Consider the following 14,333-nt stretch of genomic DNA (forward strand, 5'->3'; position numbering starts at 1 on the left):
GGGGACCACAGTGATCAGGTGTGAACAGTGAGAGAGGGGACCGCAGTGATCAGGTGTTGTGAACAGTGAGAGAGGGGACCACAGTGATCAGGTGTTGTGAACAGTGAGAGATGGGACCACAGTGATCAGGTGTGAACAGTGAGAGAGGGGACCACAGTGATCAGGTGTTGTGAACAGTGAGAGAGGGGACCACAGTGATCAGGTGTGAACAGTGAGAGAGGGGACCACAGTGATCAGGTGTTGTGAACAGTGAGAGAGGGGACCACAGTGATCAGGTGTTGTGAACAGTGAGAGAGGGGACCACAGTGATCAGGTGTTGTGAACAGTGAGAGAGGGAACCACAGTGATCAGGTGTTGTGAACAGTGAGAGAGGGGACCACAGTGATCAGGTGTTGTGAACAGTGAGAGAGGGGACCACAGTGATCAGGTGTTGTGAACAGTGAGAGAGGGGACCACAGTGGGATCAGGAATTGTGAAAGGTTTTGATATGTTTCTGAGACACAGTAAGATACTCTTTACATGACGGTCTTTATTTAGTTATCCAGAATGTGCCCTGGTTCTGTTGCAGAAGGTGGAGTAAAGTTACTGGTGATTACTTTCTGAACACACACTGCTGGTGGGGATCCTCACCTGGAAAAGACAGAGTCTTGTGTCATGATTTGTTGCCTGTTTGCTATTCTAAATTTACCTGCTGTCACCAGACTGCCCAGCACTTCATCGAGATGAATAATGGGATCCGGCCATGTTGTGGGGGGGCCTAATCCGGGACCCCCAATACATGAACAAAGACCTAACCTCAATTCTCTGTAAATTCTGCACCAGGACAGTCCCCATCGCAGAAGGAAATTCCTTCTCTATTGAAATTATTTTTGTTAAACGGCCATTAAGTGGCAGTTGTTGACTTCTTTAAGTACTTTGCTGTGAAACTGCGTTGAGGGGAGTTCTGGAAGGGCTCAACATAAAGATCTGTCATTTTGGTCTAGACACCTACCCAGAATCTCCTAACACAGTGTACAAGGGCTCAGCTTTGGGGGGTTGGCGATAGCGGGCGGGGAACCCGGAAGACGTTTCAGTGCGTCGGAATGTCCGATTTCAACATGGCTGCCTAATTATAATTTTACTTCTGGGTTTGGCGTCTCCAGTGCCCAACAGCGGGCGATCGATGGCACCCTGTACCTGTGGGAAGCCAGCCAGGGACTTGAATTCGAGTGCCTGCTCATTCTGGCTATTGTCATCACAGGGGAAGTTGACATAAGTGGACACCCTGGCAAATTACCCATTCGTCACCTGTCTTATAGATTCATGAGCAGCCGACTGAGAGACCTTGGAGATGTCTCTGGTGGCGCACTGGAAGGAGCCAGAGGCAAAGAAATTGAGGGCAGTGGTGATGTCACAGCGACTGGTAATGTGTGGCCACCAGGTCCAGCAGGGAGCAGGTCTTCTTCTCGGAGACTGCAGATGTCTGCGACCACCTGATGCGACTTTCTGAGCCTCTAGAAGCACTGCTCTTAAGAGAGGTCAAGGAAGCTGAGCCACTGTCTGTAGATCCCGTTAGATGGGTAGTGCTTCCTGCAGCCTCAACCCCTCTGTTACTCCCTTCTCTCTCTTGCTCCCCTCTTGCATGCTCCCCTCTCACTAGCTCCCCTCTCTCTTGCTCCCCTCTCGCAAGCTCCCCTCTCACTAGCTCCCCTCTCTCTTGCTCCCCTCCCTCTTGCTCCCCACTCTATTGCTTTCCTCTCTGTTGCTCTCCTCTCTGTTCCTCTCCTCTCTGTTGACCACCTCTCTGTTGCTCTCCTCTCTATTGTTCTCCTCTCTGTTGCTCTCCTCTCTGTTACTCCCCTCTCTGTTACTCCCCTCTCTGTTGCTTCCCTCTCTGTGTTCTCCTCTCTGTGTTCTCCTCTCTTGCTTCCCTTTCTGTTGCTCCCCTCTCTGTTGCTTCCCTCTCTGTTGCTCCCCTCTCTGTTGCTCCCCTCTCTGTTGCTTCCCTCTCTGTTGCTTCCCTCTCTGTTGCTCCCCTCTCTGTTGCTCCCCTCTCTGTTGCTTCCCTCTCTGTTGCTCTCCTCTCTGTTGTTCTCTCTGTTGCTCTCCTCTCTGTTGTCCACCTCTCTGTTGTCCACTTCTCTGTTGCTCCCCTCTCCGTTGTTCTCCTCTCTGTTGTTCTCTCTGTTGTCCACCTCTCTGTTGTCCACCTGTAGCTCCCACCACAGTATGCTCTTGCTGCTGTGGATGGTGATTGCCTTCCTTGTTGGAAGTCCAGTCTAAAGTAGCCATGGTGCCTCCCATCCTGATTTTCTCTGTTTGAAAACCTCTAAAGTTCTCCAATACATCTGTCATCACGAGAACTATCAGCAAATTGTTTACCAGAGGGTTCTGGGAATGCAGTTGTGAGCACTGAGCCTTTATTCATATTGGGACACCTGACCTTTAACCACCCCCATGAAATGCCGCTCAATCCCGCCTCCGTTTTATTGCCGAGTTATCCCGAGTCCTGGGACACCTGTGCAGGAGGCGTTAATTTCAAATCGCTGTCAAAATCTCATGAAAGGACCCTGATTAACATATTATAATGAGGGACCCACCTCTCCAGTGCGAGTTACTTGACTGCCCCCAAATCCGCCACGGTTAAAACCCAAAATTGGAGGCAGATTGGGGTTGGGTTTCCCATTTTTTGAAATTTAAACTCCCTCCCCCCCCCCCTCTTTCCCCCCTGCCAGTCGTGGGGGGTTAAAATTATCCCCCATAGTGTTGGTATCTGATCAGATCCGATGGCATTCATTCTGAGCTCAGTCTCGTCCAATATCGAGCGTGTTCTTCCGCTGGGGCACAGTTTTCTCCTGAATCTAATGAGACGCCAGGAGAATAGATGATTCAAATGGGATGAGGCATGGCGCAGAATACGAAATACTAATTTTCAAAACAATTTAAATGTGCTCCAGTGCTTTTGCTATTCTTATGCAAATTTTGCAGGTTTGTGTACATTTTTACACTCTGCAACCACACTTAAATTTGGAATTGACATACAGGCAATCAGCACACCTCACATTGGTATTTATAATATTTATAAAACACAATGGGGGATTAGGATTTTATTTTGCAAAAAATACACTGTGGGAGAGTGATATTTATCTATTTTGCTACTGATCTGATTGAATATTGCTACATTCATTCATTTATGGAATCTAAGTGAAGGAAGTACATTTTATTCTGTGCATTTTCTTTCGATCTTGAGTTGTTAGTGCTGGTAAGGGAGCCCATTCCGACTTGTGTAATTAAACAACCTTGGTCAAGAAAAGAAATGAGAGATAATATAAAAGAAAGGGTTTATACAGATGCAATGAACAGCAGAGATCCTGAGGACTGGGAAAGGTATGAAGAATAGCGAAGGGGTACAAAGTAAGTCGTGAGAGCTTCAAAAAGGGAATACGAGAAAAAACTTGCAAGGGGTATACTAAGGGAAAGAGGGGGGCTAAGAGTAATGTGGGCCCTTTTAAGACAGACGCAGGGGATGTTGTAATTGAAAATCAGGAAATAGCAGACTTGCTAAATACTTACTTGGTATCGGTTTTCACAGTAGAGGATGAGGAAAAAGTACCAGAAATACAGGAAAACTAAAAACCAATCAAGGGGAGGAGCTTACTAGATAGAATATAAGTTAAAAAATGGTAATGGAGAAAATAATGAGACTAAAGATAGACAAGTCCCCAGGACCTGATGGTTTCCACCCCAGGGTATTAAAAGAAATAGATGAGGAAATTGTTGGTGCATTAGTCATGATCTTCCAAAACTCTCTCCATTCAGGAATTGTCCCCTTGGATTGGAAAATTGCCAATGTCATACCATTAGTTAAGAAGGGTAATAGAGATAAACTAGGAAATTATAGGCCTATTAGTTTAACATTTGTTGTGGGGAAGTTACTAGAATCTGTTATTAGGGATAGCGTGACTGAGCATTTGGACAAATATGAGCTGATCAGAGGGAGCCAGCATGGATTGTAAAGGGTAAGTCATGTTTAATGAACCTAACTGAATTTTTTGTGGTAACTAATGTGGTAGATAAGGGAGTGTCTATGGATGTTATTGATATGGACTTCCAGAAGGCATTTGACAAGGTTTCACATAAGAGACTGTTAACAAAAATGAGAACTCATGGAATTGGAAGCAACCTATTGACATGGGTAGGGAATTGGTTAGGAGGTAGGAGGCAGAGAGTAGGGATAATGGGTATGTACTTCAATTGGCAGGATGTGACTAGTGGTGTCCCCCTGGGATCTGTACTGGGGCCTCAGCTTTTCACTATATTAATAAATGACTTGGATGAAGGAATAGAGAGCCATATATCCAAGTTTGCTGATGACACTAAGTTAGGTGGCACAGTAAATAGTGTAGATGGGAGCAGAAAATTGCAAAGGGACATTGATAGATTAAAGGAGTGGGATAAACTGTGGCAGATGGAGTTCAATGTGGGGAAGTGTGAGGTCATCCACTCTGGACCGAGGAAAGATCAGAGTATTTTCTGAATGGTGAGAAGCTAGGAACTGTGGAGGAGCGGAGAGATTTAGGGGGTCCAGGTACAGAAATCACTAACAGCTAGTGGACAGATACAAAAAATAATTAAAAAGACTAATAGAATGTTGGCCTTTATCTCAAAATGGGTGGAATACAAAGGAGTGGAAGTTATGTTACTGTTATATAAAGCTCTGGTTAGACCCCCATCTGGAATACTGCGTTCAGTTCTGGGCACCGCACCTCAGGAAGGATATATTGGCCTTGGAGGGAGTGCAGTGCAGATTCACCAGAATAATACCGGGGCTAAAAGGGTTAAATTATGAGGACAGGTTGCATAGACTAGGCTTATATTCCTTTCAATATAGAAGATTAAGGGGTGATCTAATTGAGGTGTTTAAGATGATTAAAGGATTTGATAGGGTAGATAGAGAGAAACTATTTCCTCTGGTGGGAAAATCCAGAATAAGGGGACATAACCTTAAAATTAGAGCTCGGCCATTCAGGAGTGATGTCAGAAAGCACTTCTTCACACAAAGGGGAGTGGAAATCTGGAACTCTCTCCCTCAAAAGGCTGTGGATGCTGGTTCAGTTGAAAATTTCAAAACAGATTGATCGATTTTTGTTAGGTAAGGGTATTAAGAGACATGGAACGAAGGCGGGTAAATGGAGTTAAGATACAGATCAGCCATGATCTAATTGAATGGCGGAACAGGCTTGAGGGGCTGAATGGCCTATTCCTGTTCCTATGTTCCTTTCATTGCAATCCTGATATAATACCTGGGCTGATTTATTGCAAGCTTAAATTCTGAGCATAGCTCACTTCAGCCAATGTGCTGTCCATTTGTTCTGTAACACCTTGCATCAGCTAAGTGTCAATACATAATCCGAATATGTGTTATAGAAAGATTACTGACACGGGCTCGTTTTGAGCTGCAGTAAATGTCCCAAAGCTATTTCACATGTGTGTTAACATGTTACGGGAATGCTGTGATTTGATTTTTATCTATCATTAGCAGCATGTAATCCAACACATGGAGCTACAGCAAGCAACATAAATGAGGTAGTGCAGGGAGTCCCTTCTCAGTGCAAGGTACAAACACGAGGAGAACTTATGATTTCGAAAGGATGACATCCACCAGTAAATGTACTGGCTGAGATTTAAAGGAAGTGCCTGATATATGATGGGCTGTGTGTGAATACAGTACAAGTCTTGTGAAAAACTGACTTCCAACAGGTCCAAGACAGATCAATAAAAATCATTTTTTTTTACACAGCGAATTTACTTCATAAACTCAGCAGTTTGTGTCTCCATTCATCATTCCCACACTGGGAAGTGAAATTCCTTTATTCACTTGCACAGTTACCTAAACCTCATAGTTCTGCACAAGACCAAAAGCTTCAGCTGTTTCTCCATCTCCGCAGATATATAACTGTAGAATAAATCGAATATTCTCTCCAGAACAGTCAATTACACTTTGATCTTTTTATATATCGAATTTGAAATATTAATTTTCTAATTATTTTAATTTTGCTTCACTGCTTTTGCTAATTCCGGATGCTTGCAGGTTTGTGTATATTTTACACTCTATCAACACATTTTCAATTTGAAAACACAACCAGATAGAATCATGGAATCTGAATCATACAGCACAGAAGGAGGCAATTTGGTCCATTGTGCCTGTACCAACTCTTTGAAAGAGCTATCCAATTAGTCCCACTCCCCTGCTCTTTCCCCATAGCCCTGCAAGTTTTTCCTCTTCAAGTATTTATCCAATTCCCTTTGAAATCTGCTTCCACCACCCTTTCAGGCAGTGCATTCCAGATCATAACTCCTCATCCACCCTCAGGTTCTTTTGCCAATTACCTTGAATCTGTGTCAGTTGAAACAGTTTCTCAGATAAGCAGCACATTAGTATTTATAATATTAATGATTATGATTTTTTTTTGTTGAGAAAACACACTGTGGGAAGGTGACATTTAACTGTTTAGTTACTGATCTGATTGAATATTGCTACATTCTTTCAGATATCGAATGTAAGTGAATTTGTGAAGGAAGTGCATTTTATTCTGTGCATTTTCTTTCTAACTTGAATTGTCAGTGTTGGAGAGTGAACACATTCCCATTTATTGTAATATTGGGCCAGATTTTGCTGTCAGCAGCGAGCAAACGCCACTCGCTGTTAGTTAGACTTACACTTGCCCATGGACTTTCTGTGGGGCTTTGCTCAGCAAGTTACTGGAAGTTAGAGATCCAGACGGTGCGGCCCCCTCTACAGGGCATCTGGGACCTGTGTGAACAGGGCAAGCAACTGTGTATCTCCTTAACCAATCAGATTGAAGCATTGTTAACGAGCCGCCCACAGTCTGAACCAGGAAGTGTAAGTTACAATAGTGAATTCAGTGTCAAATCAGGGACAGAAAGAGAAATAAAGAGAGGGATAGAATGATTAGATTAAGAGGCAGAAAGAAAAAGTAAAAATAAATGTATTTAATTTTTTTTAAATGTCCAACAATAATTAAAATCTGAAGGAATGAGACTCCACACTTGTAAAAGTTAATTTTCAGTGCCAGAGAGTTTGCTTGGCAGTAATTAAGATTTACCACGCCATTAAAATGGTACTTAGACTTGAGATGACTTGACAACTTTTTGTGGTGAGTTTAGTCCGTATCTATGATGTCAGTACAGGAACTTCACGCCGTTCAATACATCTGAGTGGGGAGTCAGACGGCAGCACATCTCAGACAGCAACTACCGTATTCCTGTATTTAACTGCACATGTGCGCTCGCTGGAAGTTGATTTCTGATTTGCACATAAATAACGGTCAGCACTGTTAGCCTCACCGTTATTTTGAGAGCAAAATCCAGCCCAATATCTGGGCTGGTTTATTGCAAGCTTAAATTCTGGGCACAGCTCACTTCAGCCAATGATCTGTTTGTTTGTCCTGGGACAGACCGCATCAGCTAAGTGTCATAGGCTGAACATGTAATTACAATAGAAATGTTACCAAGAGCTCTATATCGTATAAACAGTTCACTTATTAACTCCATAGTATCGGAGGGGAGGCTGGGAGTCAGGAATCGTCATTTTATTGCACAAAGGGGAAGACGAACTCTTCAATTAAAACACTTAAGTTGATCAGTGATGATAAAAATGTCCACATCATACTAACAAAAAGCAATGACATTTCAGGTCCAATTGTCCGAGTTTGCTCAACCAGACGAACACTGTGGTTTTACGGTGTGAGCGGCCTATGGGACAGGCTTCACAGGCCGCAGATCAAACTCTAATTTACTAACCCAGATCCTCCTGGAGTGGAGCGTGCACCCTTGGTTAGACTTTTTCCTGCACCTTTCAGCTCGAATATAACTTGCACCATAACTTGCTGGAAGTGCAAGCTGATAACGATGAGGGCAACGGGGGAATCTGGGACCTTAGTGAACGACGGGACCAATAGTCTATCTCCTTAACTAATGAGATTTAAGGATTGAGAAAGAAACAGAGGAGCGATTGAGAAGGAGGATGAATTAGAGTCAAATCAGGTACAGAGAAAATAAAGAGAGGGAGAAAAAGAGACAGAATGGAAAAGTAAGAAAAAATTTTAAAATTTAAAATTTACTACATGCAGGAATGAGACTCACCATTGTAAAATGTCCCCTTTCTGGGACAGAGAGAATGATTGACATTGCATTAACAATTATCACCTTGTTAAAAGGGTACTTACACTGTTAATTATGTCCCTCAACTTTCTGTGGTGAGTTTAATGGGCAATTAATGCACAAACCCAGCAAGTTCGTATCAATAATTGGGAGGTGAAGGGTGAGATGCCGTTTGTGTGAAGCAAATGGCGGAACGGCGTAAACCGACCAGCAGGTTCTGGAGATTCACAACTCACTCTGTATCTCTCAATCCCCTGAACTTGCTGGCTGATTAGTGCATTAATAACAGCCTGCGTCGCTCACACGCTGTTATTTTTCCAGTAAGATTTGGCCCAATATCTTTACATGTTAACGATACAAGTTGGGATCAGTAAATAGGATAGAATTTTAAACTAAGGGCGAGCAGACACATGCTGTTTTGAGGCAAGGCTGCTGTATATTCATATTCACACTCCAGACACACACAGACAGCCAGACACACACAGACAACCAGACACACACAGGCAACCAGACACACACAGACAACCAGACACGCACAGACAACCAGACACACACAGACAACCAGACACGCACAGACAACCAGACACACACAGACACGCACAGACAACCAGACACGCACAGACAACCAGACACACACAGACAACCAGACACGCACAGACAACCAGACACACTCACAGACAACCAGACACACACAGACAACCAGACACGCACAGACAACCAGACACACACAGACAACCAGACACACACAGACAACCAGACATGCACACAAACACACACACAGACACACTCACAGACACACACACACGCACACTCACAGACACACACACAGACATAGACACAGAAACACAGACATAGACACAGACACAAACACAGACACATACACACAGATATAGACACAGACACACACAAACACAGACACACACAGACACACACACAGACATAGACACACAGACACACACACAGACACAGACACACACAAACACAGACACACACAAACACACACGCAGACACACACACACGCGTGCACACAACACTCACAGACACACACACACAGACACAGACATACAGACATAGACACAGACAGACACACACTCAGACACACACACGCGCACACAAACACACATCCAGACACACAGACACACACAAAAGATATAGATTGATTCCTGGGATGAGAGGGTTGTCCTATGAGGAGAGGTTGAGTAGAACGGGCCTATTATTTCTGGAGTTTAGAAGAAGGAGAGGTGATCTCATTGAAACATATAAGATTCTAAGAGGGCTTGACAGGGTAGATGCTGAGAGGTTGTTTCCCCTGGCTGGAGAGTCTAGAACTAGGGGTCATAGTCTCAGGATAAGGGGTCGGCCATTTAGGACTGAAATGAGAAGGAATTTCTTCACTCAGAGGGTTATGAATCTTTGGAATTCTCTATCTCAGGGGACTGTGGATGCTCAATCGTTGAGTAGATTCAAGGCTGAGATCGATAGATTTTTGGACTCTAAGGAAATCAAGGGATATGGGGATCGGGCAGGGAAGTGGATCTGAGGTTGAAGATCAGCCATGATCTTATTGAATGGCGGAGCAGGCTCGAGGGGCTGTACGGCCTACTCCTGCTCCTATTTCTTCTGTTTCAGACACACGCACACACGCACACACACCCACACACATACCCAGACACACACATCCAGACACAGACATATACACACACACACACACAGACACACACAAATACACACACACAATCACAGACAGACACAGAAACAGACACACACCCAGACACACACCCAGACACACACACACACACACACAGATACACACAGGGACACACACACACATCCGTACATACACTCACACTCATACACAAGTACTCATGCACACACGTACTCACATACTCACGCAGGCTCGCACACACACCCCCACACCCACTCACACAGGGTGAGGTCACAGAGTGCTGAGGTCACAGGGTGAGGTCACAGGGCGAGGTCACAGAGGGCTGTGGTCACAGGGTGAGGTCACAGAGTGCTGAGGTCACAGGGTGAGGTCACAGAGTGCTGGGGTCACAGGGTGAGGTCACAGAGTGCTGAGGTCACAGGGTGAGGTCACAGAGTGCTGAGGTCACAGGGTGAGGTCACAGAGTGCTGTGATCACGGAGTGAGGTCACAGAGTGCTGAGGTCACAGGGTGAGGTCACAGAGTGCTGTGATCACAGGGTGAGGTCACAGAGTGCTGAGGTCACAGGGTGAGGTCACAGAGTGCTGAGGTCACAGGGTGGGGTCACAGAGTGCTGGGGTCACAGGGTGAGGTCACAGAGTGCTGGGGTCACAGGGTGAGGTCACAGAGTGCTGAGGTCACAGGGTGAGGTCACAGAGTGCTGTGGTCACAGGGTGAGGTCACAGAGTGCTGGGGTCACAGGGTGAGGTCACAGAGTGCTGAGGTCACAGGGTGAGGTCACAGAGTGCTGTGGTCACAGGGTGAGGTCACAGAGTGCTGAGGTCACAGGGTGAGGTCACAGAGTGCTGAGGTCACAGGGTGGGGTCACAGAGTGCTGGGGTCACAGGGTGAGGTCACAGAGTGCTGAGGTCACAGGGTGAGGTCACAGAGTGCTGTGGTCACAGGGTGAGGTCACAGAGGGCTGGGGTCACAGAGGGCTGGGGTCACAGGGTGAGGTCACAGAGGGCTGGGGTCACAGCGTGAGGTCACAGGATGAGGTCACAATGTGAGGTCACAGAGGGCTGTGATCACAGGGTGAGGTCACAGAGGGCTGTGATCACAGGGTGAGGTCACAGGATGAGGTCACAATGTGAGGTCACAGAGGGCTGTGATCACAGGGTGAGGTCACAGAGGGCTGTGATCACAGGGTGAGGTCACAGGATGAGGTCACAATGTGAGGTCACAGAGGGCTGTGGTCACAGGGTGAGGTCACAGAGTGCTGAGATCACAGGGTGAGGTCACAGGGTGAGGTCACAGAGTGCTGAGGTCACAGGGTGAGGTCACAGAGGGCTGTGGTCACAGGGTGAGGTCACAGGGTGAGGTCAAAGGTGAGGTTACAGAGGGTTGTGGTCACAGGGTGAGGTCACAGAGTGCTGAGGTCACAGGGTGAGGTCACAGAGTGCTGAGGTCACAGGGTGAGGTCACAGAGGGCTGTGATCACAGGGTGAGGTCACAGAGTGCTGTGATCACAGGGTGAGGTCACAGGGTGCTGTGGTCACAGGGTGAGGTCACAGGGTGAGGTCACAGAGGGATGTGGTCACAGGGTGAGGTCACAGGGTGAGGTCACAGAGTGCTGTGGTCACAGGGTGAGGTCACAGAGGGCTGAGCTCAAAGGGTGAGGTCACAGGGTGAGGTCACAGAGTGCTGGGGGTCATACGGTGAGGTCACAGGGTGAGGTCACAGAGGGCTGTGATCACTGGGTGATGTCACAGGGTGAGGTCACAGAGGGCTGTGATCACAGGGTGAGGTCACAGGACGAGGTCACAGGGTGAGGTCACAGAGGGCTGTGGTCACAGTGTGAGGTCACAGGGTGAGGTCACAGGTGAGGTCACAGAGGGCTGTGGTCACAGGGTGAGGGCACAGGGTGAGGTCACAGAGGGCTGTGGTCACAGGGTGAGGTCACAGGGTGAGGTCACAGAGTGCTGAGATCACAGGATGAGGTCACAGGGAGAGGTCACAGAGGGCTGAGGTCACAGGGTGAGGTCACAGGGTGAGGTCACAGAGGGCTGTGGTCACAGGGTGAGGTCACAGAGGGATGTGATCACAGGGTGAGGTCACAGAGTGAGGTCACAGAGGGCTGAGGTCACAGGGTGAGGACACAGAGGGCTGTGGTCACAGGGTGAGGTCACAGAGGGCTGTGACCACAGGATGAGGTCACAGGGTGAGGTCACAGAGGGCTGTGGTCACAGGGTGAGGTCACAGAGGGCTGTGACCACAGGATGAGGTCACAGGGTGAGGTCACAGAGGGCTGTGGTCACAGGGTGAGGTCACAGAGGGCTGTGACCACAGGATGAGGTCACAGGGTGAGGTCACAGAGGGCTGAGCTCACAGGTTAAGGTCACAGAGTGAGGTCACAGAGTGCTGTGATCACAGGGTGAGGTCACAGGGTGAGGTCACAGAGTGCTGTGGTCACAGGGTGAGGTCACAGGGTGAGGTCACAGAGGGCTGTGGTCACAGGGTGAGGTCACAGGGTGAGGTCACAGGGTGAGGTCACAGAGGGCTGTGGTCACAGGGTGAGGTCACAGGGTGAGGTCACAGAGGGCTGTGGTCACAGGGTGAGGTCACAGGGTGAGGTCACAGGGTGAGGTCACAGAGGGCTGTGGTCACAGGGTGAGGTCACAGGGTGAGGTCACAGAGGGCTGTGGTCACAGGGTGAGGTCACAGGGTGAGGTCACAGGGTGAGGTCACAGAGGGCTGTTGCCTCCCATACTGTATTGCATATGTCTGTCCTTTAGGGAGAGGAGATATGAAAACAACGTATATTTCTACTGTGCTCTTGTAAGGAGAATGTTACAGTGCAGAGGAAGACACAGAGCAGGAGAGAAAAGGGGAACAGAAATAGGTGGGTGCGCTAACTGTACACTGAAGGAAGGCAGTTTTCAGGATTACTGGAGAAGTCGAACCTCGCGGTACTAAAGACATGAATTAGCGATCGGCAAAACCTCGGCTGCTGGTTGTAACGCTCAATGTTACCGGAGTGTTACAACTCGAGGGCAAAAATGATTGCCTTATTTGGACAAGGGCAGCAGGGCCATGGGAACAACATCACTTCCAAGTTTCCCTCCAAGAAACACGCCATCCCAACTTCGACATATATCGCCGTTCGCACCCGCTGGGTCAAAATCCTGGAACTTCTTATCTAATTGTGGGAGCACCATCTCCACTCGGACTGCAGCGGTTCAGGAGAAGGCCCACCACCACCTTCTCAAGAGCAACTCGGGATGGGCATTAAATGCCAGCCTTGCCAGTGACGCCCACATCCCAAGACAGAATGGGAAAATGAAACTCACTATAGTGCAGCAACAGTTGAGAATTTGATTCTGCGTGGAGAAGATCAGGGATCAGAACCCCCTCCCCCCACAATTAGAAAAAAGCACCGTATATAAACAACACCTACCTGGTTTGCTATCTGACGCACTAATGTATCCATCCTGCAACCAGAGTCAGAAATTGTTTTGGCCGCATTGATTACATCGGACGTGTTCTTCAGGGGCCCTCTCCCTCTGTGGGTGAGGAGGAAACAAAATCGGTTATGGAAACCTGGAGCAACATTACACGCCAAGTCAGTAAGGCAGCTGGTCATTTCAAGGTATAAAGGGCCCGGAATTCCGGGGTCCCTGCTTGGGTGCCTGCAGGAGAACACGTGGACGCCTCTGGACAGGGCCTTTTGATTAATGGGGATGGAGCAGGGTAGCAGAGGTGCTCGCTGAAGATCGGCCCTTAAAGAGGTCGATGGAGTTTTTTTAGTTCTTGACTTCTAAAGATAATTTCTCCTTTTCTGCGATCGATCACTTTTGCTGCATGGTATTTTTGGGGCCTTTGGAACGCCCAGTAGGGAACTCAATCCCGCTCTCAGCTGGGTCTAAGGAGGGTCTAATGGATAGCATTCCTGGGATAGCCTGGGAGTGCGCCCAGACGCTCACTGTCTGTAGCTATCTGTTGGGGAGGGGTAGTTGGAAGTCTTGCCACCCGCGTCCCCCCACCATCTCATCGGAATTTGAGACACAACTTACATGGAGAGGAGGTCCGGCAGGTCCAGGTATCACCTCACCATCCTGGCACCCCGTAGCTGGATCTGCCCAAGTTGCACCCACTCAGGAGTTTCAGCCCCCAAGTTTTTAACGTGCTTCTAATTACAGCAGAACTTCAAAGTTATGACCCCCAGAGTTCCAAGTACGTGAATGAAGAAATACTAGATCACCTGATATTCAGGCATTCCCAAGATCCTGCCAATGGCTTTGGCTGTTGAAATGAAAGGCAGAGCCTCACAACACTTGGGTTTTGTATGGTACAGCAGGAGAGGACAGTCAAAATCCAGGTGTGTCACAACGATACTACTTGATGTCTTCAGAAGTAGCTGAAGATACTATCCTGGCCAATTTTTATCCCTCAACCAACATCACTAAGAAACAGATTATCTGGTCAGTATCACATTACTGTTTTGGGATCTTGCTGTGCACAAATTG

General features: G+C 47.3%; 1 protein-coding gene across 1 annotated transcript in view; it reads right to left on the bottom strand.

The window, feature by feature from the left end:
- Window positions 1–14,333, bottom strand: part of LOC137340214 (catenin alpha-3-like) — a 1,497,032-nt gene that overhangs the window by 43,197 nt on the left and 1,439,502 nt on the right. The window contains exon 16 of the mRNA XM_068002618.1: window positions 13,265–13,370. Coding sequence (XP_067858719.1) covers window positions 13,265–13,370 — 106 coding nt within the window. The remainder of the gene's footprint in view (window positions 1–13,264; window positions 13,371–14,333) is intronic.

The sequence above is a fragment of the Heptranchias perlo genome, chromosome 21, assembly GCF_035084215.1.
Source record: "Heptranchias perlo isolate sHepPer1 chromosome 21, sHepPer1.hap1, whole genome shotgun sequence".
NCBI lineage: Eukaryota > Metazoa > Chordata > Chondrichthyes > Hexanchiformes > Hexanchidae > Heptranchias > Heptranchias perlo.